Here is a 27282-nt window from a genome sequence, read left to right on the forward strand (position 1 = left end):
AGGGTGGAGTTGCGCCTGGGCGGCCGGCGTAGGTCGAGCCGCTGGTTCTATCCTTGCTCCGCAATTTGCATGCAGGCAGCAGGGCAGACGCATCCATGCGCTTCTCAGAATGAGCGGAGTAAAAGGTAAAAAAACCCCTATATATACAGTGTTATCTTTATTTTAAACGTCAAAAATTATTTGCGGCTCCAAGTGTTTTCTTTTCCCATGGAAAATGGGTCCAAATGGCTCTTTGAGTGTTAAAGGTTCCCTACCCCTGGTCTAGATTGAGGGATGTAATTGTACCTCTCTCTTCTGCACTGGTCGGACCTCACCCGGAATACTATGTACAGTTCTGGGCCCCGTAATTCAAGAAGGATATTGGCAAATTGGAACAGGTCCACAGCCTCCACAGCTCAGGCGGCAGAGCTGGGAATCAAACCCGGTTCCTCCAGATTAGATACACGAGCTCTTAATCTCCTACGCCACTGCTGCTTCATGAACATATGAACTCCAAGGTGAAGGGAAAGAGTTCCACCCCATCTTTGTCCCTTTCAGTGGAACTGCAGCATTCTCTAGGTCTGAACCTGGTCGTTCTAGGTCCTCTCAGGTGGCGGGTCTGGGCAAACAAGAGCGAGGATACAATGCCGCAAGCATTTGAGCATCAACTGACAGTCACTGTGGTTAGAGGGCTGGCTGGAGACGCGCGGATTCAAATCTGCCCTTGGCCCTGGAGTTCACTGGGGAAACGTGGGCCAGTTACATACTCTCAGCCTATAGTACCTCAAAAGGTTGTTGTGTGGATAAAACAGGAGAGAGGAAAATAATGTAAATGAGTTCTAATTGATACCAGATGGACCATCCTAAGCAGTGGGAATAGCCAGCAAATGGCCTCCCAGTGACCGTTGGCTCCTTCCGCACATGCGGAATAATGCACTTTCAATCCACTTTCAACGCACTTTGAAACTGGATTTTACTGCGCAGAATAGCAACATCCACTTTCAAACCATTGTGGAAGTAGATTGAGCGTGCATTATTCTGTATGTGCGGAAGGGGCCGTAGTTGGCACAAAGTGATCTATGGAAGGAAACAGTCCTTCAGATATGTGGGTCCCAGGCAGAGGTGGGATCCAACCAGTTTCTGAGTGCCAAGAAGGGGTTACTAAAGCAACCTCCCTGCCCAATAGGGACTGGAGGTAAGTGTAGCAGGCGGGCGGCTTCATCTAGTTTTGAAATCCTAATTCTCAAATTCACTTGAACTCTGTTATTAAAATATTTTGGACTCCTACCTACTGGTCCTAGGAAGGTGGCGGTTTTTGACGGTCCTAACCAGCCCCTTGAATTGAATTTCTAAAACTGAAGTAGCCACGTTTCTGCGTAAGCGGCTCTGAAAACAGGCAGCGTGTAAGGTTTTGAAGCAATATCCCAAGTACGGGAAAGAGCGGAAAGGCTACTGCATTCTGGACTAGTTGTGGCTTCAAGGGCCGCTCCCGCTCCGCCAGGCTTTTGGATGAGGCCAAAAACGAGAAACTGAAATCAAAACGGTAATTCTGTTGTTAACTGCACTTGTTGCCCGCCCAGATCTGAATTCCCGCCCTGCTTTAAACGGCACCTGTTGCCAGCCTTATTTTAACTCTGATCTGAAATTAGCTTTTACTCGATTTTAATTTAAAGCCGCATTTTTAGTCTAGACTGTGATTGGACTGTAAATTGCTGGCAACTGGTTGAACTGTTTTGACCAGTTTTAAATTGTTCTAAATTGTTTACCTACTCTGTTTTAAAGCCAGACGGCGTGGGTTTACCGTTGTGAGCCGGGGAGAGTGGTGTGCAGGTTGAACTAACTAACTAAATATAGAGCCCACTGCAGTCATCTAGGGTCGATTCCCCACTGAGGATTAGATGCGTGCTCGTCACACAAAATATCCAGGGCTCATTCCGCACATGCAGAATAATGCACTTTCAAACTGCTTTCAGTGCTCTTTAAAGCTGTGCGGAATAGCAAAATCCACTTGCAAACAGTTGTGAAAGTGGTTTGAAAACGCATTCTTTTGCGTGTGCGGAAGGGGCCCAGGTTTCCAGCAGAACTCCCCACTGCACCAGCGCTGTCATATTTTCATCCTGTTTCTGATGCTCTAAAAGCACATGTTATTTTAGAACCTGGAAGAAAGTAGACCTTTTTTAAAAAACGTGTGGGCAATCTGGAGCAGTGGGGAAATTGTGGGGGTGAATCTGGATTCATTTTTCCCGCTGCTGGTAGTGACGTGGAGCCTCCCATCCAATGAGAACACAGTGGGTTGTGCGCGATGTGCGCGCAGCCTTTTAAAAAACATTTCGTGGACCGGAGATCCACATGGATACGAAGCAACATGGGGCCGGTTTTAGCTGATTGACTGAGTAGAAGGCAATACAAAGCAGTGCTACACGTCGTATCCGCATGGATCTGACTACATGGAGGTGCGCGAAAACAGGGCTTTTTGGCTCTTTAATTTCGCTGTTTCTTCATCTCCGGGCCTTAGAGTCAGTTTTATGCATGCCCGTAGTGACAAGGATCCGGCATATTAAAAATTTTTTTAAAATTCCCGCCCCAGCACAACGCAGCAGCCAATCAGGGTAGCTCCTGAGCGGATCGCGTGTTCGATCCGCCTCGGTGGGGAATTTTTCGTTGCTGCTGCGTGTCTGGGGACAAGGTTCATTTGTGGGGCAGAAACTGTAGTGGGGACGCGGAAACCGTGCTCACAAGGTCCCGCTTTTTCCCAAACCGGTTAGTATCTACATTCATTTTTCCGGTGGGGAATCGACCTAGCAGGGACGCTTGGGGGGATGTGCTTCTCTCCTCCAAAGGATATATTATTCTGTCCTCTAGGGCTGCCCTGAATCACTTTCTCAGGAATGTAGAGCAGCCTGGGCAGGGGCAAAAACTACTGGCTCATCCCCCCCCCCCCCCCCCCCGGCGCACGTGCAGTTCCATATGGAGTTTGGAGGCCGGCTGGGTTCAGCTTGGCCAGATCCAGTTTTAAAGTCTGAAATTTAAAACTCAACCAAGCCAGGCCGAGCTCAACCTTGGACTTAGCAGTCACTCTGCCCAGATTCAGCTTCGTATCGCTGGCTTTGCCCTCCGTATTCCACCTCCAAAGGTCAGGAGGAGCTCGGGGGCAAAGCCGGCATTATGAAACTGGGGCTGAGCAGAGCGACTGCTTCGTTCTACGCTGAGCTCAGCCTAGCTGGGCCACAGCCTGCGGTTTAAAACTCGGCCCGGCTAGGCTGAGCTCAGTGTCAAACTGATCAGTGGGTCTGGCTGGTTCCAGCTTTATACTGCTGACTCCACCCCTACCTGGAGGAGCCGGGCAGAGCTTCTGCTCAGTTTGACACTGAGCTCAGCCAGGTTGAAAGCCTGCAGTTTAAAGCTCGACCCAGCCAGGCTGAGCTCAGCGTTGAACAGGCGCGCCCACCCTCCGAACGCCACATGGGGTTTAGGACCAGGGCACAGTTTAGCGGGGGCTACTTGGGGGCTGCAGGGTGTGGGCTGGAGCACGCCCTTCAAACGTTGGCACCCAGGGCACATGCCCTGCCTTGCCACACCCTAGATATGCCTCTGAGGCTGGGAATGGAAACATTTTATTGCTTCAAAAAGGCCCGTGCAGTCATTCCGATGCGATGCACCATTTCCAGCCTCCGAACGACCCAACAAGCTGTTCCCGGGGGCTATTTATGCGAACAACTTAAATAATTCAACCGCTTTAAAAGCACCTTGATGGATCTCTTTGTGGTGCGTGGGTGCCCATGTGCTAATATGAAGTTCAGTTTAAAGAATGGCACAGAGATGCTAATGGCTTCTGCTCATCCCATGCTGGGAAATGCACAGTTGGGAGGGAGCTCGTTTTGGGCCTCAGACGGAAGGGTTGCTGTGTGGGATACCCCGCTGGGAGCAGGTGGGTTTTGTGGGGGAGTAGAGGTCAAGTACCCCCCCCCAATTGTCTCCCCGAGAGCTAGTATGGTGTAATGGTTAAAAGCAGGTGCACTCTAATCTGGAGAACCGGGTTGGAGTCTCCGCTCTGCCACTTGAGCTGTGGAGGCTTATCTGGTGAACTAGATTAGCCTGCACACTCCAGCACATGCCAGCTGGGTGACCTTGGGCTAGTCACAGTTCTTTGGAGCTCTCTCAGCCCCTCCTACCTCACAGGGTGTTTCTTGTGGGGGGGGGAGGGAAAAGAGTTTGTAAGCCCTTTTGAGTCTCCTTACAGGAGAGAAAGGGAGGATAGAAATCCAAACTCTTCTTCTTCATTCTTAACAAGCTCCTGGCATGTGACAAGGTGAGAGCAAAGGTCAGTTCTACCTGCAGTTGCCGACGCTGGGTTGGGAGATTCCTGAAGATTTGGGGGTGGACCCTTGAGCAAAACAGGGTTTTGGGTGGGAGGGACTTTAGCCTGGATGTCAGATATAATTCTCCAGCGACTGAGAACTCCAGCTACTGCCCAGAAGTTGGAAGACCCAACCAGGGGTCTGCAGCCTGCAGCTCTCCAGATGTTCATGACCTCTAATTCCCATCAGCCCCCCCCCCCCCAATTGGCCATGCTGACAGGGGCTGATGGGAATTGTAGCTCATGAACATCTGGAGAGCCGCAGGTTGCAGACTCCTGCCCCAGCTGCCCCAACTGGTGTTTGGTCAGCGTCCCAATGATTCTGATTCAGATCTTGATACTTTGGTAAGAACAGAAAGTCTTGACTTCCAAGAGCACGTCAGGATGGGAAGAGCTTTTAGATCCCTCTGCTCTGGAATTTGGCACTGAATTCACTAATATTTTGTTTCTCTATTTTGCCGTTTGGTGATCATCGAACTGGGGGGAGGCTGCCTTTGGGTGGCCTCTTTCTCTGGGCGTGTGAACTGCTGCAACAAAACAGAAGCAAGCCTTTATTGGCATAGACAGCAGTACAACAATAATAAAAACAGATTAAAAAGCATATACAATACAGGATATACATGTTAGGACGAAGGAAATCTACTGGCATTTAGTAATTTCCAGGAGGAAGTCTGCCACTATCACACAGAGAGAAGGATCAGGGTTGTCCAACAAGTAGTGTAATCTGATTAAATCGGGGAGATCTGGTAAATGTAAGGGAGTGAGATTCACATACTTGGATCTGATTTCCTTGAATCTGAGACAGTGAAGTAATTGGTGGGCCAGAGATTCAACTGAGCCATCGTTACACGGGCACAATCTTTTAGCCTTTTCTTGCTTATTAAATCTGCCATGTAACAAGGCAGAAGGCATAACATTAAACCTGGCGAGCATTATGGCTCTCCTTTGAACAGGGTTTATTAAGCAATACAGGTAGTGTGCCAAGTGGCCCCGTTCAAATGGGAGAGAAAAATACAGGGGGGAGCACAGCAACAAAACAGTGAATTATGCCTCCGGCTTTTCTGCAGCATAAAAATATCACAACAAACAATTTTACCAGATCATTGCGAGCGCAAAGCACAGCTGCAGCACCTCGCTGAGAGGAATGTCTTCTGGCAAAACTGCACACCCCAAAGTGCACAGGCAAGAATTCATTTTGAAGAGAGTGAGATCCAAGTGGGGTTATGGGGACACAGGGCACCCACCCCTCTTCCCTGTTGTTGCACTGGGCTATTTTTCCTTTTGGTTGGAAAGTGGAGACCTCTTTCTGTGTTAGGACAGCCACAGAATGGGGGACCTCACGGCTGTCCGCTGGATTTTTAAAAGCAAAATTAACGTAGTCTTTAAATCGGGCAGAGCCAAGAGGGCCCCGCTTAAATGGGGAACATTTTGTGCGGCTGCTGGACTCGCCCGGTGGCAATCTCAGCGTTTGGAAAGTGGACAAAAATATATTTCCTGAAGTGGTGTGTATCTCCTGTGGCTTGTGATGCCTCGGTCACTAGCCAGCAGAAACTTAGCATCGTTTTGTGCACCCATAGCGTGCCAGCCATACAAATTCTCAACTGCAGTTGGGGTGAGGGAGAGGGAATATTATTTTTCCCCACAAGGAAACAGGAGTGGGGAAATGAAGTTTCTCCTCCACAGGGAGGGCTGGTCTGCAGGGAGGGAGGACACATTTGACCCTCTTTTAACCATGAACCTCTTGGGCATTCCCCGCTCAGATAGCGTGCTCTCATTCAGAAAGAACATTCGCTTAAACCCATTTGCTCTCCGAGTGAATTGAAATGTCACTCACGCAGAGGCATCAAATATATTTGACTTGTTCCCACATGTCTGGCTTTCGGTAGCGGCCTAGTCATGAAGCCCCAGCTCTGAAACATGTTGTCTCTGCAAAAAAAAAAAATGCTGCCTAGCTGAACTGACTCTGGAGGGCGGCGGGGGTAACTTTATCCCAAGATTTAGTACCAAACGCGAAGACACATCTTGGGTTTCCCAGTCTCCGGAGGAGCCTTTTCAAGGGCTTGTTGATGCCTGGGAGGATGCACAGACCTTTCCTCCTCACGTGGAGAAGCTGAAGACTGGGGTGTGGTTTTCATAAGCCCACTGTGTTCACCCAGGGCAAAGCCAGGGCCTGCCTGACATGTTGCTTGCATCGCGTGCGTGCGTGCGCGCGCGCACACTCAGTCTGGAAATCACTGCTGTGATCCCTGCCGCACAAACCTTGCCCAGTGAAATGCCCACTGCCCCTGGCATTCTCTCCCGCCCCCCACCCTGACCCCCATTATTACCGCATCCCTGGTCCCCCCTTTTCCCCTGGCTTTTATTGCCCCCTGGTGGCTGAGGTACATATTGCACCCTTCCTCACCCTTAAGAATTCCCCAAACAATTACATGAAAGTGCGTGAAGCTGACTTGAACCGAATCAGACCTTGGGGCCTGCAAAGTCGGCATTGTCTGCTCAGGCTGGCAGCTGCTGCCCAGGGTCTTGGGCAGAGGACGTTTGCATCACCAGCTGCCAGATCCTTTGCATGGACATGCTGGGGATTGAACCTGGTACCTTCCGGATGCCAGGCAGATGCCCAGTCCCCAGGCCACATCCCCTCCAGGACTACCTCCACAGTGGAAAAGGATAGAAATGGGGTCTAGGATCCCAGTCCAGGTTAAAGCCCCACTCACTCATGTAGTTTGTGGGGGCACCTTGGGACCGGTCACGTCCCGTTAGCATCACCTAACCTCCAAGGTTGTTGTGAGGTTAAGAATATGCCTACAGTCAACTCCTTGCCCTTGAAAGTGTCACCAGATTCCTCTTTATTCCCAATTTTTAATATCATTTACTGCAGTGATAGTTATTGGAGGAAATCTCTCTCCATCTCTCTTTTAACAGCAGTGTGGCGTAGTGGTGAAGAGCAGGTGGGGTCACCTGGAGGAAAGGAGAAAGCCGTTGCTGGAACCTGTGGGGTGGGCAAGAGATGAACAGAGGTGGTTTGCCATTGTCTGCCTCTGCATAGCAACCCTGGACTTCCTGGGTGGTCTCACATGCAAGTAGAAACCAGGGCCAACCAGGGATGTAGGTATAGATTTTTAATGGGGGGGTTCAGGGTGGGGCCACACCTCCACCCACTTCTAGGGCATGATTCATGCTGCCTCCCTGGAAGCCCTCAGTTTCCCCTGGCTCTAGGGCTAGCTTATAAAAGCAGCTTTCCTCCTAGGTCGGGATGGTGGCAGACTCTTGCCTCTGCTCTGCCCTTGCCCTGCCCTCCTCCTGGGCAAGCAGAGCCATAGAGCTTCAGAGGAAAATGGATCCTAGTGTAATCTGAGCCCTCAAGCAGCGCCGGGCAGTCAGCTGTGATGCTGGAACCCACCCCCAAACAGCATCACTTTCAATGGTGTTTGGGCAACCAGAGAGCTCCAAATTCTCCTTTAAAATCCAACTCCCCTAAAGCTGGAGAATCTGGGGTCACTAGTTAAACAACATTGAGAAAGTGATGCTGTTTGGGGTGGATTTCATCCCCCACCCTGAAACAGCATCACTTTCTAATGTGGCTTAGTGGTTAAGTATAGGTGCATTCTAATCTGAGGAACTGGTTTGATTCCCAGCTCTGCCGCCTTGGGAGCTGGGTGGGAGGTGCTTATCTGGGGAATTCATGATTAGCCTGTGCACTCCCACACACGCCTAAAGGTGGGTGACCTTTAATGGAGTCACAGCTTCTCGGAGCTCTCTCAGCCCCACCCACCTCACAGGGTGTTTGTTGTGAGGGGGGAAGGGCAAGGAGATTGTCAGCCCCTTTGAGTCTTCCTTACAGGAGAGAAGGGAGGGGTATAAATCCAAAGTCTTCCTCTTCTCTTCATCCTGCCAGGCAGGCGCTCCCCACAAGGCCCCCATTGGGAATGTGAGCCCAGAGCTGTGGGGCTGGGCTGGCTGGCTGTGGCTCAGCTAGCGAGCGGGTGGCGCTTAGGAATCAATTTACATTGATTCCTATGGAAAAGTTTGCCTCGGTTTTCATCGGTTTCGGTTTTCATCAATTCTTTTCGGACGGATTACCAACGAAAACCGAGGTTCCGCTGTATAATGAAATTTATTCTGAGTAACCATGCTTTGGATTACTGTTTACTATGGAATGTTTATATTGTGTTGCTCTGTTGCAGATTGATCGATTCTCGTTACTAAGCATTCGGAAACCGTGCAAAAGAACTTTTAAACTGTAATCCCGAAAGTAATTATGCATTTCCAGGAGGGAGTAATTTGGAAGAAAAAAATAGGAGAGAGAATTTTCTCGTAGCTGATTTGGCTGAGGAAGGGCCATTAACTGAACAGTGAAGGATCGTTCCCATAACAACCTTAGGGTAGTCCTACCTTCCAATTTGATAATTAAAGAAAAGGACAGAGATGTCTTGGAGGGCTGCAACAGCCAAGATAAAGATCATGTCCATAAAATGCACAATTTCAGGCTTGTTCCGGCCTCGATTTGCCTCAGGGCTGTGTGGAGGGAGGCTGGGGTGGGTTAACCCTTCAGCCTCCACTTGTTTAGGCTATTTGAAACCAGCTCCCCCACTCTATTAACATTTTACAGAGAAAAGGCAGGTCTTTTTGGACTTTAATAACAAAGCAGGGAGCTTATTGTCGCATATGACGCTCAGTGGAGGTGGAACTGTGAAACCCTCTCTTCCTTCCCTGTATGTCCTCCGGGGAAACTGAGGCTGTGCAAATCTGCAATTTCTGTTTTATGGGCTGAAGGAGGTGCTTTATCGTCATCTTGACTTTTTGGTTCCTGTGAGCTGTGGGAACCTACTTCTGCTTCTCACCACGAGGTCAGTAACCCTACCCAGTAGGCAAGAGATGATCAGCCCAAACCTCGGGAAACACACTCAAAACCGTCTCTTTCTCAGAGTTCAGAGATTCTCTAACAAAACCAAACCAATAGGTTTGGAGAAGGGTTGGGAATTAGGTAAAACAAAGTGTGGGGGGGGGATGTGTTAAGTCTCAATCATGAGACGAGTAGCAAGGCAAAAACAAGGTTAATCTACACCAGGGGTCTGCGACCTGTGGCTCTCCAGGTGTTCATGGACTACAAATCCCATCAGCCCCTGCCAGTCCCACCCCTTCCTGCTCCCCAAGCCCCACCCCCCCACCCCCCCGGCCTCAGTGCTTATAAAAGCAGGTCTCAGAGGCCGGGACTGCAGTCTCTTCTGGCCTACCCGGAGGGGAGGTCAGAAGAGACTACCGGCTGCCGGCTGGGAGCCCCGCCGGCAGGGGGAGTCTGGACGGGGAGGTGGGCACCCCCTAGACCTTGCCCATGTTCATGGTGACATGGGCGGGGTCAAGGGCAGTGGGGGTGGAGCCTGGGGGCATCAGGGTGTGAAGCTGGGGTGGTGGGGGGGCAGAGCCTGAGGGGGTGTCCTGGAGACAATTTGTCTCTGGGTTTTAACTTTGACTCCCCCGGGAATACACACCTCTTGACATAATAGTACTTCCCTCTCTCATTCCTGCATTCCTGGCTTCAGGACTCCTCAAATTCTAGGTGGAGTACTGTATCCAGTCCTGGGCACCGCAGTTCAAGACAGATATTGACAATCTGGAATAGGTTCATTGGAGGGCAACCAAAATGGTCAAAGGTCTGGAGTCCATGCCCTACAAAAAGAGGCTTAGGGAGCTGGGGATGTTTAGTTTGGTGAAGAGAAGGTTAAGAGGTGACATGATAGCCATGTTTGGATATTTGAAGGGATGCCATGTCGAAGAGGGAGCAAGCTTGTTTTCTTTGGTTCCTTCAGAGATTAGGATTAGGAGGCGAACCTAGAGACTAGACAGGCCCATGAATTGCTATTCCCATCAGCCCCTGCCAGTATGGGCCAATTGGCACATAGCTGGCAGGGGCTGACGTGGGAATTGTAGTCCATGCTTTTAAACATCTGGAGGCCATAGGTTCGGCCACCACAGGACTAGGACGATGGAGTCATGGGTCTGGGCGTGAAGCTGAAGGCAAGAGAGTTCCCACCCAAACATTAGGAAGAATCCTCTCTGTCAGGCCTTGTTCCAGCAAATGGAACTCCTACCTGCCTCAGTAGGAGTGGTGGAGTCTCCTTCTTTGGAGGTTTCTAAACAATCTGGAAGAACATATGTCGAGAGTGCTTTGATTCTGTGTTCCTGCATGGCAGGGGTTGGGATTGGATGATCTCTTGGGGTCTCTTTCTTCTAACTCTATGGATTCTATGTATTGTCAGTTAGGCTTCTCTATGGCTGGAATCACTGGAAGCTGTAATGTGTTTTCCAGGTTAAAATTCGTTTGAAATCCAGTAGCATTTTCTCCTGATGTTTCGCCTGCATCTGTGGCTGGCATCTTCAGAGGATCCTCTGAAGATGCCAGCCACAGATGCAGGCAGAACGTCAGGAGAAAATGCTACTGGAACAAGGCCATACACCCCAGAAAAACCACAACACTCTATGATTCTATACACTCTATGGTTCTGGCTTTTCCTCTCTGTGGAGAAATCAGCCCTTTGGAAAGTAGCATGAGACAGGGCGCCTCTGAGAAATCAGCTTTGCAAATGTCTCTTCAAAGGATATATTGGATTTGACACTTTCCCCAGGCAGCTTGCTCTTCTTCTTACGAGGTGCACACACATACCCAAATCTAGTGGTGGTGAAAATAACCTGCAGTGAAGCTGTGGGGGAATTGCCCCTTCCCTAGTTCGTCTTTAAAAAACAAAAAAGCACAAAAATTATACTTGCTTCTGAGCTGATATTGTTGGAAGCCTTTTGAGGCTGCAGAAGAAAGAACTAAGGGCTGGAGATCCGTGTTGAACGGCACGTTCTGAAGCCGAGTTGCACCCTGCTAAGCCCCTGGAAACCAGTGGGGTTGTGTAGGTGTGACTCTTTTAAGTGAGTGAATGGCAAATCAGGGATTTGCTGGTTCGAATCTCACTGCTTGTGTGAGTTTATTTTGGCTGAGTGGAAGGGTTAGGCAGAAATGACAAGGTTGGGATGCAGTTAGGGCATCATGAATGAGACAGATTTTGAACCCGCTTCTTTTCCGGCCAGGTAGGTTTGGTAGCTCAGGGTGGAATAATTATTTCAATTTTTTTATTTTTGGCATTACTCATATCCTGCTTTTTTCCCTAACGGGAACTCAGATCAGCTTTTGTTGTTCTCCTTTCCTCCCTTGTGTAGTCACAACAATCCTGTGAGGGAGGTTAGACCAAGAACTTGAGTCCATCTTCGTCCCAAGCAGATGCTCTACCACAGACCCATGGTCAGAGGACAACTAGTGCACCTTTCAGCACCTGCGTGGAAGCCATTCTGGGTGGCAGGTGCAGTCTCCGGCATCTCAGGGCTGCGGCAGGGGCCGGGTGGCCGAATGTCGCAGCGACTCCTGCATCATTCTCTCTCTCCAGAAATGAATGCTCTTGTGTCAAATAAATTCTGCCTTTCCAGGAACTGTCCGCTTGACAACTTTGCTGAATTCCTAAGGCTTGCTGGCGCCATCTACTGGTCAAGATGCTCAGTGACAGCTCTGTTGACTTAAGAAAAGAAGAGGCTGGGTAAACAAATCAATACAATTTGCTTAGGATTTGTAGGGAACCTTCCAGGATGTCCAGGAATCCATCTCCTTATCACTTTAGCCTGCATACGGGCCACCACATGCTGATAGAGGCTGATGGGAATTGTAGTTCCTGAACATCTGGAGAGCCGCAGGTTCCCTACCCCTGGCTTAGATTAAAACACACACGTGCAGTCCAGATCTTGAGTGAACATGCATCTGTGAGCCAGCAAGCCTCCGCTTTGAATCTCTGCTTGTGCCTTTGCAAATTTATTTATTTATTTTATTTATAATTAAATGTATATACCGCCCCTCCCCCGAAGGGCTCTGGGCAGTGCACGATACTTGTAAAACCTGGGTTGTGCAGGGGGAACCCAGGGCGGACTTGCTTCAGGAGCGGGATCCTTGCAAAGTTCCCCCCCCACCACCACCCTGGGTTTTATCCCATCCTTAACCTGTGTTTATTGGCCCATGCGGAAATTGATATTAAACCAGTGACTCTCCCAGTTTGGTACCTCTTTACCTTTATATCTGAGAGAAAATGACTGGGTTACACAGAGGCTCTTTCCGTACAGCAAATTTAGACTGTGTTGCAGCCAGGATAAATGAACCCGGCATTGCCCTGGGCTCTTCGCATGGCTGGCTGTCCCATGGACAGCCAAGCGCATCGGCCGGGGCACGCGCCTTCACACGGAGGAACTTCTTTAAAAACTTTTTTTTTTAAATGTACCCCTTCGCCAAGTAGTAGCTACGCTGGCAGGGCGGCACACATTGCCTCCCCTTGGTAGAGCCTTGCTTCGGAGCTAGGCAATGCTCTGCGGCTGGCTCCACAAATAGGAGCCGGAAGGGAAACGGGGGGGGGGGGGAGAAGCGCAGCCGCATAACACGCCTCGCAGCTGCAGTCGTTTGCTCGGCCGCAGCATGAGGAACATTAAAACAAAAGAATTGCACATATCACGATTCTTGTAAAACCCGGGTTGTGGGGGGGGGAGAGAACCCAGGGCGGACTCGCTTCAGGAGCGGGATCCATGCAAAGTCCCCCCCCCCACCTGGGTTTTATCCCATCCTTAACCCGTGTTTATTGGCCCATGCGGAAAGGGCCAATGAGTGTACATCTGTGATTCTTTTTCTCTGCAATCTGAAAGAAGCAAGATGGTCTAGCTCAGGCCTGGATGCCCAGGATAGCTTGTTAGGCAGCTGTTAGAAGCAAAGCATGGGAGACCACCAAGGAAGTCCAGGGTCACTAAGCAGAAGCAGACAATGGCAAACCACCTCTGTCTCTTGTCCTGACTTGGATGTTCCAGGCTAGCCTGATCTGATCATATTTTGGAAGCTAAACAGGATCAGCCTTGGTTAGTACTCGAATGGGAGTTTTTACCAAGGAAATCCAGGGCTGCTGCACAGAGACCACCAATGGCAAACCACCTCTGTTTGTCTCTTGCCTTGATCTGGATGGCCCAGCCTTGATCTCATCAGAGCTCAGAAGCTAAGCAGAGTCGGCCCTGGTTAGCATTTGAAATGGAAGGCCACCAGGGAAGACCAAGGTTGCTCTTGCAGCGGCAGGCAACAGCAAACCAGCTGTGCTCATCGCTTGCCTTGACAGCCCTACGAGGTTGCCATTGGCCAGCTGTAACTTGATGGCACATTTCACCGCCACCAAGCTGGTCTTACCCTCGCTGGAGAAAATTTACCTGCACTACTATAATCATTAGGTTTGTTGGTTTTTCACCAAGAAAACAAGAATGGGAAGAAATACCTAAATGGCCTTCTCTCTGCCAGTTACCAGTGGCGTACCGCCCATTGGGCAAATTGGGCAGTTTCCCACAATGAGGGAATTTCTAAAGTCACGTGGGTGGCCTTGATTTCAGCTCACCTCTTTAATTCCACTTCTACGGGTGTAAGTCCCACAAGCAAGGCGGGACGAGCAAGGAGTTTCCCGCCATCATGGAGGACTCCTGCCATTGCAGAGGATGATCTGCCCTCTAACTCCAGGGAAGTAATCCCAATCCCTGGAGGGGCAGGATCAACTCCCCCAGCTGGTGGTGCAGGGCCACCTCTGCCCATGTAGGGGCGACACTGAACCCCAGGTTTTGGTTTTGCCTCCAGGGTACCCAGTTTCCTTAGGCAATGCTGCCACTGACAGTTACCCTTCCCCATCTTCAAATTACAGTCCAGCTAGCTGCCTTTTTAAAAAATAAAAGCAGAACATCAATAAAAAGAATGACAAATGTGCACAGGCTGGGTAGTCTGCCTGCCCGTCCCAGTCCTGACCTACTCAATAAGGCTGTTTTATGGTCAGGATTCCTGAGGTCACATCTCTGAAGCATTTCCCACGTTCTTCCTGGCATAGATGTGGAAGAACGTTTGCTTGAAATGCCCACTGTGCGGCGTCCACTTTAGGAATCTTGATGGCAGAGGCGCTGCACGATGAAAATCCCAAGTTTGTTATTGTGGAAACTCTGTTAGAAAGTTAGAAGGGCCCGGTCCATGTTTCCCTGTTATCTATCAAGTTCACTGATGACTTTTATTTTGTTTATTTTATTCAATTTGTATGCTGTCCTACCTTTCTGGCCAGACACTCACACTGAGCCTAGCCTACCTCGCAGGGTGTTGTGGAGGAGAGGTAAATTAGAGGTGGGCCATGTAGAAAGTCCCAGGTTCAATCCCCGGCATCTGCAGTTAAAAAGATGGCTTAAAAGGTGACCGGAAAATCCTCCACCTGAGACCCTGGAGAACGGCTGCCGGTCTGAGTAGGTGATACTAACCTTGATGAACCAAGGTTCTGACTCAGCATCAGGCAGCTTCTTGCGTCCGTGTGACAGAGACCTGAAGTCTAAGAAGGAAAAGCGTTTTCAAACCACTGACTGATAAGGTGACAGAATTGTTTGCTAGCTAAGGCCCCTTCTGCACACGCAAAATAATGTGTTTTCAAACCACTTTCACAACTGTTTGCAAGTGGATTTTGCTATTCCGCACAGCTTCAAAGAGCATCGAAAGCAGTTTGAAAGTGCATTATTCTGCATGTGCGGAATGAGCCTAAGTTGGAACTAGGGCTGCTTTTGGACACATTGAATAAGGCACTTTAAAGTCCCTTCCAGTGCACTTTAGTGATTTTCAAAACGGACTTTCCTGTATGTTCCTTGCAGAGCTCTCCCCGCCTGCTGACCTGGCTCAGTGGTGTCCCCTCATAATGCAGGGTTTTGCGGCGTCGCAGCCTGCCCTCGTATGAATCACACAAAGCAAATGCTGTCCCTTCATTTTAGCACGTCTTTGTACCTCTTAAGCAGTTGTGTATCCGTGCTTACAGCCACCGAGGTGATTGGTTTTTGTAAGGCTTGTGATTTGAGGGTGTCTTTGTTCAAGGCCGTGGTCATTCTGGAGGGCCCTCATTCCTTGAGTGGATTTATGACGTTTTTTAGGGAGTTTGTTATCACCCGTTTTATTTTCAAGACTCTTTGAACCACCACCTGAGTTTCAGGTCACTGGGCAAGGACGCCTGCTGGCCAGATTTATGCGGGATTCTCTCCCCCTTTCCTCATCTCCTACCCCCTCTCCCACTTGTAATTCTGACCCTGAGCTTTTGCCCAAGTTGTTGTTTATCTGACTTAATGACATGTTGGTGTCTCTGCATCCCATGAAACGGGAAGAGGCTGGAACCTCTGCCCGTTCCACAATTCATTCTCTTACAGAGAATCATTCCAGATAGATTTATGGCAGGATTTGCACCCGCTCCTCTCTTCCCCCAATTCCTCCCACCATCCTCTCAGCCCTTTGGTAATTTCCCCTTATTTCAATGTGAAAAATGATTTTCTGTTCATAGCGTTTGAGAGCCAGAGTGGCTTCGTAGTTAGAACATCAGATGAGAATCTGAGGGACTTGGTTTCGAATCTCCAGCCACTCTGTCGTGGAAGCTGGCTGGGTGGTCTTGGGACCGTCACTCATCCCAGCCTCGTTCACAGAGTAGCTGTGTGAGATGCTTTGGTTTTTCTGTTAAGGAGAAAGGCAGTGTGTAAATGAAATAAATAAACATTAATGTGAGCTCTGACTCATGCAAGCTCAAACTGGAATAAATATTGTTATTCTTGAAGAGGCCGGTGGACTTTTATTTTATTCTGCTACACTAGAATAATATGGCTGCCACTCTGGAAATATTCGTGTTCCCGCCAAGTTTATTTATTCAGTAATGCCTCGCCTTTCTCCCCGATAGGGGCTCAAAGTGGCTTACGCAGTTCTCCATTTAATCCTCACACCAACCCTGCGAGGTGTGGTAGACAGCAGTGGCGTAGTGGCTAAGAGCAGTGGCTAAGAGCAGGTGCACTCTGATCTGGAGGAACTGGGTTTGATTCCCTGCTCTGCCGCTTGAGCTGTGGAGGCTTATCTGGGGAATTCGGATTAGCCTGGGCACTCCCACACATGCCAGCTGGGTGACCTTGGGCTAGTCACAGCTTCTCGGAGCTCTCTCAGCCCCACCTACCTCACAGGGTGTTTGTTGTGAGGGGGGAAGGGCAAGGAGATTGTAAGCTCCTTTGAGTCTCCTGCAGGAGAGAAAGGGGGGATATAAATCCAAACTCTTCTTCTTCTTCTAGGCCCAAGGTAATCCAGTAAGCCTCCTTGGGAGAGTGGGGATTCAAACCTGGGTTCCTCGTCCAGCACACTCATCACCTCAGCAAGCAGTATTTACTTGTTGAACAGCGCATGAAGGCTGATGTTGAAAATAAATGGCGCCAAGGCTGGCCTTGTCATCTCCAGGATGCGAAATGCCTGGAGGTTTAGGGCGGATTTTGGGGAGGGCGAGGTTTGGAGAAAGGAGGGGCTTCAATGGGGTAAAATGGCTTCACACCAGCCATTTTCTCCAGGGGAACTAATCTGTTGACTGCCGACCAGCTATCGTTCCGGGTGAACTCCAGACCCCACCTGGAGGTTGGCAACTCTTTTTGAGTCTTTAAGGAACCGCAAGATTTTGGGCACTTCTGCACATGCAGAATAATGCACTTTCAATCCACTTTCACAATGGTCTAAACGTGGATTTTGCTGTTTCGCACAGTAAAATCTAGCTGCAAAGTGGATTGAAAGTGGATTGAAAGTGCATTATTCCGCATGTGCAAAAAGTGCCCTCTGTGATTCTTCAAGGAACCACAAGACTTTGGCCCCTTCTGCACATGCAACATAATGCACTTTCAATCCACTTTGCAGCTGGATTGTACTGTGCTAAACAGCAAAATCCACTTGCAAACAATTGTGAAAGTGGATTGAAAATGCATTATTCTGCATGTGTGGAAAGGGGCCTTCGTGAATCTTTAACGAACCACAAGACTCCTGTCTGGGTTATGCAGGAATCTGGTGTGGAAAGTTTGTTGTGCCTTTCAAAAGAAGTTGGCTTCACATCAGCAAATTTTAGGGCGTCGGGGTTCATGCTACCAGAGCCTGCCAGTTTATATGGCTACGCTGGCAAAAGCTTCCCCTTGATCCTGGTTCCCAGCTAAGATGAGAAAGGAAGGCATTGCCAATCAATGTCTTGAGGCTTGGGTTGCCAGCCTCCAGGCCAGGCACCTGGTATGCTAAGGCATTTGCAATCTCAGATCAAGGAGGATCAAGATTGGTAGCCATAGATCAGGGGTCTGCAACCTGTGGCTCTCCAGATGCTCATGGACTACAAATCCCATCAGCCCCTGCCATAGATCAATTTCTCCTCCATAAATCTGTCCAAGCCCTTTTTAAAGTTATCCAGGTTAGTGGCCACCACCACCTCCCGTGGCAGCATCTTCCCACCAAAATCTCTAGGAATGTCCCAACCCAGAGTTGGCAAATCATGCTTGTAGCACCTTAAAGACAAACAAAATGTTGTGTATTGTCGAAGGCTTTCATGGCCGGATTCAACTGGTTGTGGTGGGTTTTCCAGGCTGTGTGGCCATGGTCTGGTGGATCTTGTTCCTAATGTTTCACCTGCATCTGTGGCTGGCATCTTCAGAGGTGTATCACAGAGGGAAGTCGGCTTCCTTCTGTGATACACCTGTGAAGAAGCCAGCCACAGATGCGGGCGAAATGTTAGGCACAAGATCTACCAGACCACGGCCACACAGCCCAGAAAGCCCACAACCAAACAGAATTTTATTCCAGCCTCAGTGTGCATGGACTACTGTGGGCTTCTTTGGATTCAACAAGTGCCTTTTCAGTCCTTTTAAGCCGGGCTAAGTGTGTGCTGCGTGGCCTCGGGCCACTCCTGACTCACTGTGACCCTATGCAATGGGTTAATGACCTCCAAAAACGGCCCATCCTTAACAGCCTTACTGGAGCCTTGCAAAGTGTTTTCCTGTATAGGCTGGGAGAATCAAGCAGCCTGGTCAAGAGGTCATGAAATGCAGAAGTATTTTTAAAGCTACAGATCTTATCAGGAGAGGGACAATAGAGGCTGTTCATCGGCTGTGCTAAACTGTGAACTGGTACAAATGGTGGTGGTGGGGAGATCCTAAATCAGGGGTGGGCAATTATTTTTTCCATGGGGCCGCATAAGAAACAGAAAATACTGTGGAGGGCCGGGCCAAAAGGCTGAACTCAATTCTGCATAATAGGAGCTGATAAGAAGTGACGAACATGGGTGCACTGTAAGATCAACTTGGAGATCGACAGTGGGCAACAGTTCTTGCAATAAGGCTGCAAGCACCATTTGGCACAAAGAATCCTGGGAGCAGGCTTAATCCCCCCCTACCTGCATAGTTGTCCACTGTGACAATCAAGCAAGTGGGGAAACTTAAGTCCCTTGACCTACTTTTTTCATCGACTGGAGCTTTTGAAAGCCCCACAGAAGCAGGCAGTCAAGGCAACTGGCTTCTGCGGGGCTTTCAAAGGCTGCTCTCGCCTCCCCAGGCAAGGCAGCAGGAGGATTCGAGGCGCCTTTCAAAAGCCCTGTTTCAAGGCAACAGGCATACTGCGCGGGGGGCTTTCAAAGGAGGGGATCGCCCTAGAAGCTTCACTCGCGCAAGGGGGGGAAGGGGGGGGGGAGGGAGTTTAAATGCGTGAGCAAGCGGCTTGGTTCTAAACAGGTCCTCTTAGGCCAGGGCCAAGTCTGTCATAAGGCCCAGTCAGGGTCGGATGTGGCCCCCGGGCCGTATAATGCCCAGGTCTGTCCTAAATCCTCATCTAATGGTGGGGAGAGATGGTTTCCCCAAGTTAGGAACCAAAAGCTCAATGCCTGGCAGTTATTTTTTAGGATCAGTGGGTCCTGAGTGGATGGATGCCTTTTGCCTGGGGGTCTCCCTTCCAAATACTAGCCATGGTCAGGGTTGGGAGTATCCCAAGTTCTTGGAGCTGGGCACAAATTTCAGATTTTTTACTTTTTTAATTCATTTCTATCCCACCCCTTTCCCCAACAGGGACTTAGAGCCGCTGATTTCATTCTTTCCCCCCTCCCTCCATTTTATAGAATCATGGAGTTGGAAGAGACCACCAGGGCCATCAATTCTAGCTCCCTGCCATGCAGGCACACACAATCAAAGCACTCCCGACTTCATCCAGCCTCTCTTTAAAAACCTCCCAAGAAGGAGACTCCACCACACTCCGAGGCAATGAATTCCACTGTCAAACAGCCCTGACTGTCAGGAAGTTTTTCCTGATGTTTAGGTGGAATCTCTATTCCTGCCCTTTGAATCCATTCCTTCGTGTCCTAGTCTCTGGGGCAGCAGAAAACAAGCTTGCTCCCTCGTCAACATGGCATCCCTTCAAATATTTAAACATGATTATCATGTCCCCCCTTAACCTTCGCTTCTCCAGACGAAACATTCCCAGATCCCTAAGTCTCTCTTTGTAGGGCAGGGACTCCAGATCTCGTTGCCCTCCTCTGGACACGTTCCAGCTTGTCAATATACTTCTTAAATTGTGGTGCCCAGAACTGTACACAGTATTCTAGGTGAGGTCTCACCAATGCAGAGTAGAGTGGTACGATTACGTCCCTCGATCTAGACACTGTACTCTTCCTGATGCATCCCAGAATTGCATGGGCTTTCTTGGCTGCCATATCACACTGCTGACTCGTGTTTAGTTTGTGGTCTACTTATCCTCATGACAGCCCTGTGAGGTGTGTGAGGTTGAGAGTGTGTGACTGGTCCAAGGTCGGCCAATTGAGCTTCCTTGGGTCTTTGACCATTGTGCCACCATCAAACCCCACGGGTGCAACTGAGTCACTTTATGCTGGTCAGCGGCCATGATGCAGAAGCATACAACTGTGTCAAGTTGCCGGGGGGGGGGGGGGTTGTCAGTTGCTTAGTTGACATTGCAGAGGTCTGCAACCTGCGGCTCTCCAGATGTTCATGGATTACAAATCCCATCAGCCCCTACCAGCATGGCCAATTGGCATCCGAAGATAGTCCATGAACACCTGGAGAGCCGCAGGTTGCAGACCTCTGGCCCAGTACCTTTGGCATCCTTGAATTTTGAATGTAGTTTCCTAGGCATACGAGCTGTTTAAAGAGGGAGCAGCATGGTGTAGTGGTTAGATCATGCTGGACTATGATCTGGGACACCCAAGTTCAGGTCCTTCGCTGGGACCGTGGAAGCTTGCTGGGCAGCGGTGGGATCCAAAAATTTTAGCAACAGGTTTCCATGGTGGTGGGATTCAAACTGTGGTGTAGCGCCAATGGGGCTGGGCGGGGCACGACGGGGGCATGGCCGGGCATTCCGGGGCGGGGCTGTGGCAAGGACGCAGCCGCTGCGCCGGTCCTTGGGCAGGAAACGAATGCACGCGATGAGGCGCAGGCTGCCACACCTGCAGCTTCTTGGTGCACCTCCCTCCTGCTAGAACTCTCTTCAGAGTTCTGCATGCTATTTCTGCTGGAGAGGAGGGGTGTACGGAAGGCAAAAATCACTGGCAAAATTGACTCCAAATTAGGTAACAACCCCTCTCGGCACCATTGTACAATAATAATGAGTAACCTACTCTCGGGAACCTGTGAGAACCTGCTGGATCCCACCTCTGTTGCTGGGTGACCTTGGGCCAGGTACAAACTCCCAGCTCTGAACCTGGCTGGTATTTGGATGGGAGATCACCAGGGAATACCGGTGGCCTGAATGATGCATGACTGGGGGTATCTGAAGGATGATCTCCTCCCGTACATTCCTGCCTGGGAATTAGGAGCACAGGGAGTGGCCTTCCTGATCGATTGACTGATCAATAATTAAATAACCTTGCCTGGTGGGCACACAAGATGGGGGTTTTTGGGGGGCAGCCCCACAGTTCTAGAACAACTCCCCCAGAGAGGTGAGCCTATCCTCCTCCCTTTTGATATTTAACAGGTACTTTGAAGATGTTTTTCTTTAGGGTCAGACTTGGTTAAGTTATTAGTATTCCTGAATTGGGATTTTTTATCTTGGTTTTTATGTTATTAATGTAGTAGAAGAAGAAGAGTTGGATTTATATCCCCCTTTCTCTCCTGTTAGGAGACTCAAAGGGACTTGCAATCTCCTTGCCCTTCCCCCCTCACAACAAACACCCTGTGAGGCAGGTGAGGCTGAGAGAGCTCCGAAGAACTGTGACTAGCCCAAGGTCACCCAGCTGGCATAGCTTGGAGTGCACAAGCTCATATGGTTCACCAGAGAAGCCTCCACAGCTCAAGTGGCAGACCCAGGAATCAAACCCGGTTCTCCAGATTAGAGTGCACCTGCTCTTAACCGCTACCCCACACTGGCTCATGTAATCCCAGACTGTGCCTACTGATTTAGAGTACCATGCTGTGTTTTGTTTTATGTGTCTTGTCTCTGACTTGAGCATTGTGAGGAAGAAAGAGGACTAATAATTGTTTTGAATAAATAAAATGCGTATTTGAATTTTCCAGATGGAGGAGTGACCGAGAGAGAGCACCCTGGCATCGGACATCTAGAGTTTCAGCACCCTCCACATGTCATTGCCCCCCCCCCTGGGGGGTGGGGGGGGGGGGGGGTGGGGGGGGGGGGGGGTGGGGGGGGGGGGGGGTGGGGGGGGGGGGGGGTGGGGGGGGGGGGGGGTGGGGGGGGGGGGGGGTGGGGGGGGGGGGGGGTGGGGGGGGGGGGGGGTGGGGGGGGGGGGGGGTGGGGGGGGGGGGGGGTGGGGGGGGGGGGGGGTGGGGGGGGGGGGGGGTGGGGGGGGGGGGGGGTGGGGGGGGGGGGGGGTGGGGGGGGGGGGGGGTGGGGGGGGGGGGGGGTGGGGGGGGGGGGGGGTGGGGGGGGGGGGGGGTGGGGGGGGGGGGGGGTGGGGGGGGGGGGGGGTGGGGGGGGGGGGGGGTGGGGGGGGGGGGGGGTGGGGGGGGGGGGGGGTGGGGGGGGGGGGGGGTGGGGGGGGGGGGGGGTGGGGGGGGGGGGGGGTGGGGGGGGGGGGGGGTGGGGGGGGGGGGGGGTGGGGGGGGGGGGGGGTGGGGGGGGGGGGGGGTGGGGGGGGGGGGGGGTGGGGGGGGGGGGGGGTGGGGGGGGGGGGGGGTGGGGGGGGGGGGGGGTGGGGGGGGGGGGGGGTGGGGGGGGGGGGGGGTGGGGGGGGGGGGGGGTGGGGGGGGGGGGGGGTGGGGGGGGGGGGGGGTGGGGGGGGGGGGGGGTGGGGGGGGGGGGGGGTGGGGGGGGGGGGGGGTGGGGGGGGGGGGGGGTGGGGGGGGGGGGGGGTGGGGGGGGGGGGGGGTGGGGGGGGGGGGGGGTGGGGGGGGGGGGGGGTGGGGGGGGGGGGGGGTGGGGGGGGGGGGGGGTGGGGGGGGGGGGGGGTGGGGGGGGGGGGGGGTGGGGGGGGGGGGGGGTGGGGGGGGGGGGGGGTGGGGGGGGGGGGGGGTGGGGGGGGGGGGGGGTGGGGGGGGGGGGGGGTGGGGGGGGGGGGGGGTGGGGGGGGGGGGGGGTGGGGGGGGGGGGGGGTGGGGGGGGGGGGGGGTGGGGGGGGGGGGGGGTGGGGGGGGGGGGGGGTGGGGGGGGGGGGGGGTGGGGGGGGGGGGGGGTGGGGGGGGGGGGGGGTGGGGGGGGGGGGGGGTGGGGGGGGGGGGGGGTGGGGGGGGGGGGGGGTGGGGGGGGGGGGGGGTGGGGGGGGGGGGGGGTGGGGGGGGGGGGGGGTGGGGGGGGGGGGGGGTGGGGGGGGGGGGGGGTGGGGGGGGGGGGGGGTGGGGGGGGGGGGGGGTGGGGGGGGGGGGGGGTGGGGGGGGGGGGGGGTGGGGGGGGGGGGGGGTGGGGGGGGGGGGGGGTGGGGGGGGGGGGGGGTGGGGGGGGGGGGGGGTGGGGGGGGGGGGGGGTGGGGGGGGGGGGGGGTGGGGGGGGGGGGGGGTGGGGGGGGGGGGGGGTGGGGGGGGGGGGGGGTGGGGGGGGGGGGGGGTGGGGGGGGGGGGGGGTGGGGGGGGGGGGGGGTGGGGGGGGGGGGGGGTGGGGGGGGGGGGGGGTGGGGGGGGGGGGGGGTGGGGGGGGGGGGGGGTGGGGGGGGGGGGGGGTGGGGGGGGGGGGGGGTGGGGGGGGGGGGGGGTGGGGGGGGGGGGGGGTGGGGGGGGGGGGGGGTGGGGGGGGGGGGGGGTGGGGGGGGGGGGGGGTGGGGGGGGGGGGGGGTGGGGGGGGGGGGGGGTGGGGGGGGGGGGGGGTGGGGGGGGGGGGGGGTGGGGGGGGGGGGGGGTGGGGGGGGGGGGGGGTGGGGGGGGGGGGGGGTGGGGGGGGGGGGGGGTGGGGGGGGGGGGGGGTGGGGGGGGGGGGGGGTGGGGGGGGGGGGGGGTGGGGGGGGGGGGGGGTGGGGGGGGGGGGGGGTGGGGGGGGGGGGGGGTGGGGGGGGGGGGGGGTGGGGGGGGGGGGGGGTGGGGGGGGGGGGGGGTGGGGGGGGGGGGGGGTGGGGGGGGGGGGGGGTGGGGGGGGGGGGGGGTGGGGGGGGGGGGGGGTGGGGGGGGGGGGGGGTGGGGGGGGGGGGGGGTGGGGGGGGGGGGGGGTGGGGGGGGGGGGGGGTGGGGGGGGGGGGGGGTGGGGGGGGGGGGGGGTGGGGGGGGGGGGGGGTGGGGGGGGGGGGGGGTGGGGGGGGGGGGGGGTGGGGGGGGGGGGGGGTGGGGGGGGGGGGGGGTGGGGGGGGGGGGGGGTGGGGGGGGGGGGGGGTGGGGGGGGGGGGGGGTGGGGGGGGGGGGGGGTGGGGGGGGGGGGGGGTGGGGGGGGGGGGGGGTGGGGGGGGGGGGGGGTGGGGGGGGGGGGGGGTGGGGGGGGGGGGGGGTGGGGGGGGGGGGGGGTGGGGGGGGGGGGGGGTGGGGGGGGGGGGGGGTGGGGGGGGGGGGGGGTGGGGGGGGGGGGGGGTGGGGGGGGGGGGGGGTGGGGGGGGGGGGGGGTGGGGGGGGGGGGGGGTGGGGGGGGGGGGGGGTGGGGGGGGGGGGGGGTGGGGGGGGGGGGGGGTGGGGGGGGGGGGGGGTGGGGGGGGGGGGGGGTGGGGGGGGGGGGGGGTGGGGGGGGGGGGGGGTGGGGGGGGGGGGGGGTGGGGGGGGGGGGGGGTGGGGGGGGGGGGGGGTGGGGGGGGGGGGGGGTGGGGGGGGGGGGGGGTGGGGGGGGGGGGGGGTGGGGGGGGGGGGGGGTGGGGGGGGGGGGGGGTGGGGGGGGGGGGGGGTGGGGGGGGGGGGGGGTGGGGGGGGGGGGGGGTGGGGGGGGGGGGGGGTGGGGGGGGGGGGGGGTGGGGGGGGGGGGGGGTGGGGGGGGGGGGGGGTGGGGGGGGGGGGGGGTGGGGGGGGGGGGGGGTGGGGGGGGGGGGGGGTGGGGGGGGGGGGGGGTGGGGGGGGGGGGGGGTGGGGGGGGGGGGGGGTGGGGGGGGGGGGGGGTGGGGGGGGGGGGGGGTGGGGGGGGGGGGGGGTGGGGGGGGGGGGGGGTGGGGGGGGGGGGGGGTGGGGGGGGGGGGGGGTGGGGGGGGGGGGGGGTGGGGGGGGGGGGGGGTGGGGGGGGGGGGGGGTGGGGGGGGGGGGGGGTGGGGGGGGGGGGGGGTGGGGGGGGGGGGGGGTGGGGGGGGGGGGGGGTGGGGGGGGGGGGGGGTGGGGGGGGGGGGGGGTGGGGGGGGGGGGGGGTGGGGGGGGGGGGGGGTGGGGGGGGGGGGGGGTGGGGGGGGGGGGGGGTGGGGGGGGGGGGGGGTGGGGGGGGGGGGGGGTGGGGGGGGGGGGGGGTGGGGGGGGGGGGGGGTGGGGGGGGGGGGGGGTGGGGGGGGGGGGGGGTGGGGGGGGGGGGGGGTGGGGGGGGGGGGGGGTGGGGGGGGGGGGGGGTGGGGGGGGGGGGGGGTGGGGGGGGGGGGGGGTGGGGGGGGGGGGGGGTGGGGGGGGGGGGGGGTGGGGGGGGGGGGGGGTGGGGGGGGGGGGGGGTGGGGGGGGGGGGGGGTGGGGGGGGGGGGGGGTGGGGGGGGGGGGGGGTGGGGGGGGGGGGGGGTGGGGGGGGGGGGGGGTGGGGGGGGGGGGGGGTGGGGGGGGGGGGGGGTGGGGGGGGGGGGGGGTGGGGGGGGGGGGGGGTGGGGGGGGGGGGGGGTGGGGGGGGGGGGGGGTGGGGGGGGGGGGGGGTGGGGGGGGGGGGGGGTGGGGGGGGGGGGGGGTGGGGGGGGGGGGGGGTGGGGGGGGGGGGGGGTGGGGGGGGGGGGGGGTGGGGGGGGGGGGGGGTGGGGGGGGGGGGGGGTGGGGGGGGGGGGGGGTGGGGGGGGGGGGGGGTGGGGGGGGGGGGGGGTGGGGGGGGGGGGGGGTGGGGGGGGGGGGGGGTGGGGGGGGGGGGGGGTGGGGGGGGGGGGGGGTGGGGGGGGGGGGGGGTGGGGGGGGGGGGGGGTGGGGGGGGGGGGGGGTGGGGGGGGGGGGGGGTGGGGGGGGGGGGGGGTGGGGGGGGGGGGGGGTGGGGGGGGGGGGGGGTGGGGGGGGGGGGGGGTGGGGGGGGGGGGGGGTGGGGGGGGGGGGGGGTGGGGGGGGGGGGGGGTGGGGGGGGGGGGGGGTGGGGGGGGGGGGGGGTGGGGGGGGGGGGGGGTGGGGGGGGGGGGGGGTGGGGGGGGGGGGGGGTGGGGGGGGGGGGGGGTGGGGGGGGGGGGGGGTGGGGGGGGGGGGGGGTGGGGGGGGGGGGGGGTGGGGGGGGGGGGGGGTGGGGGGGGGGGGGGGTGGGGGGGGGGGGGGGTGGGGGGGGGGGGGGGTGGGGGGGGGGGGGGGTGGGGGGGGGGGGGGGTGGGGGGGGGGGGGGGTGGGGGGGGGGGGGGGTGGGGGGGGGGGGGGGTGGGGGGGGGGGGGGGTGGGGGGGGGGGGGGGTGGGGGGGGGGGGGGGTGGGGGGGGGGGGGGGTGGGGGGGGGGGGGGGTGGGGGGGGGGGGGGGTGGGGGGGGGGGGGGGTGGGGGGGGGGGGGGGTGGGGGGGGGGGGGGGTGGGGGGGGGGGGGGGTGGGGGGGGGGGGGGGTGGGGGGGGGGGGGGGTGGGGGGGGGGGGGGGTGGGGGGGGGGGGGGGTGGGGGGGGGGGGGGGTGGGGGGGGGGGGGGGTGGGGGGGGGGGGGGGTGGGGGGGGGGGGGGGTGGGGGGGGGGGGGGGTGGGGGGGGGGGGGGGTGGGGGGGGGGGGGGGTGGGGGGGGGGGGGGGTGGGGGGGGGGGGGGGTGGGGGGGGGGGGGGGTGGGGGGGGGGGGGGGTGGGGGGGGGGGGGGGTGGGGGGGGGGGGGGGTGGGGGGGGGGGGGGGTGGGGGGGGGGGGGGGTGGGGGGGGGGGGGGGTGGGGGGGGGGGGGGGTGGGGGGGGGGGGGGGTGGGGGGGGGGGGGGGTGGGGGGGGGGGGGGGTGGGGGGGGGGGGGGGTGGGGGGGGGGGGGGGTGGGGGGGGGGGGGGGTGGGGGGGGGGGGGGGTGGGGGGGGGGGGGGGTGGGGGGGGGGGGGGGTGGGGGGGGGGGGGGGTGGGGGGGGGGGGGGGTGGGGGGGGGGGGGGGTGGGGGGGGGGGGGGGTGGGGGGGGGGGGGGGTGGGGGGGGGGGGGGGTGGGGGGGGGGGGGGGTGGGGGGGGGGGGGGGTGGGGGGGGGGGGGGGTGGGGGGGGGGGGGGGTGGGGGGGGGGGGGGGTGGGGGGGGGGGGGGGTGGGGGGGGGGGGGGGTGGGGGGGGGGGGGGGTGGGGGGGGGGGGGGGTGGGGGGGGGGGGGGGTGGGGGGGGGGGGGGGTGGGGGGGGGGGGGGGTGGGGGGGGGGGGGGGTGGGGGGGGGGGGGGGTGGGGGGGGGGGGGGGTGGGGGGGGGGGGGGGTGGGGGGGGGGGGGGGTGGGGGGGGGGGGGGGTGGGGGGGGGGGGGGGTGGGGGGGGGGGGGGGTGGGGGGGGGGGGGGGTGGGGGGGGGGGGGGGTGGGGGGGGGGGGGGGTGGGGGGGGGGGGGGGTGGGGGGGGGGGGGGGTGGGGGGGGGGGGGGGTGGGGGGGGGGGGGGGTGGGGGGGGGGGGGGGTGGGGGGGGGGGGGGGTGGG

The 27282-nt window shown here is 58.5% G+C and overlaps 1 protein-coding gene across 1 annotated transcript in view; it reads right to left on the minus strand.

Moving 5' to 3' along the window:
- The window catches only part of LOC125427888, a 91408-nt gene that overhangs the window by 32450 nt on the left and 31676 nt on the right, over positions 1 to 27282 (minus strand). The window contains exon 9 of the mRNA XM_048487450.1: positions 13783 to 13965. Coding sequence (XP_048343407.1) covers positions 13783 to 13965 — 183 coding nt within the window. The remainder of the gene's footprint in view (positions 1 to 13782; positions 13966 to 27282) is intronic.

Source organism: Sphaerodactylus townsendi, linkage group LG03 (genome assembly GCF_021028975.2).
Source record: "Sphaerodactylus townsendi isolate TG3544 linkage group LG03, MPM_Stown_v2.3, whole genome shotgun sequence".
Taxonomy (NCBI): domain Eukaryota; kingdom Metazoa; phylum Chordata; class Lepidosauria; order Squamata; family Sphaerodactylidae; genus Sphaerodactylus; species Sphaerodactylus townsendi.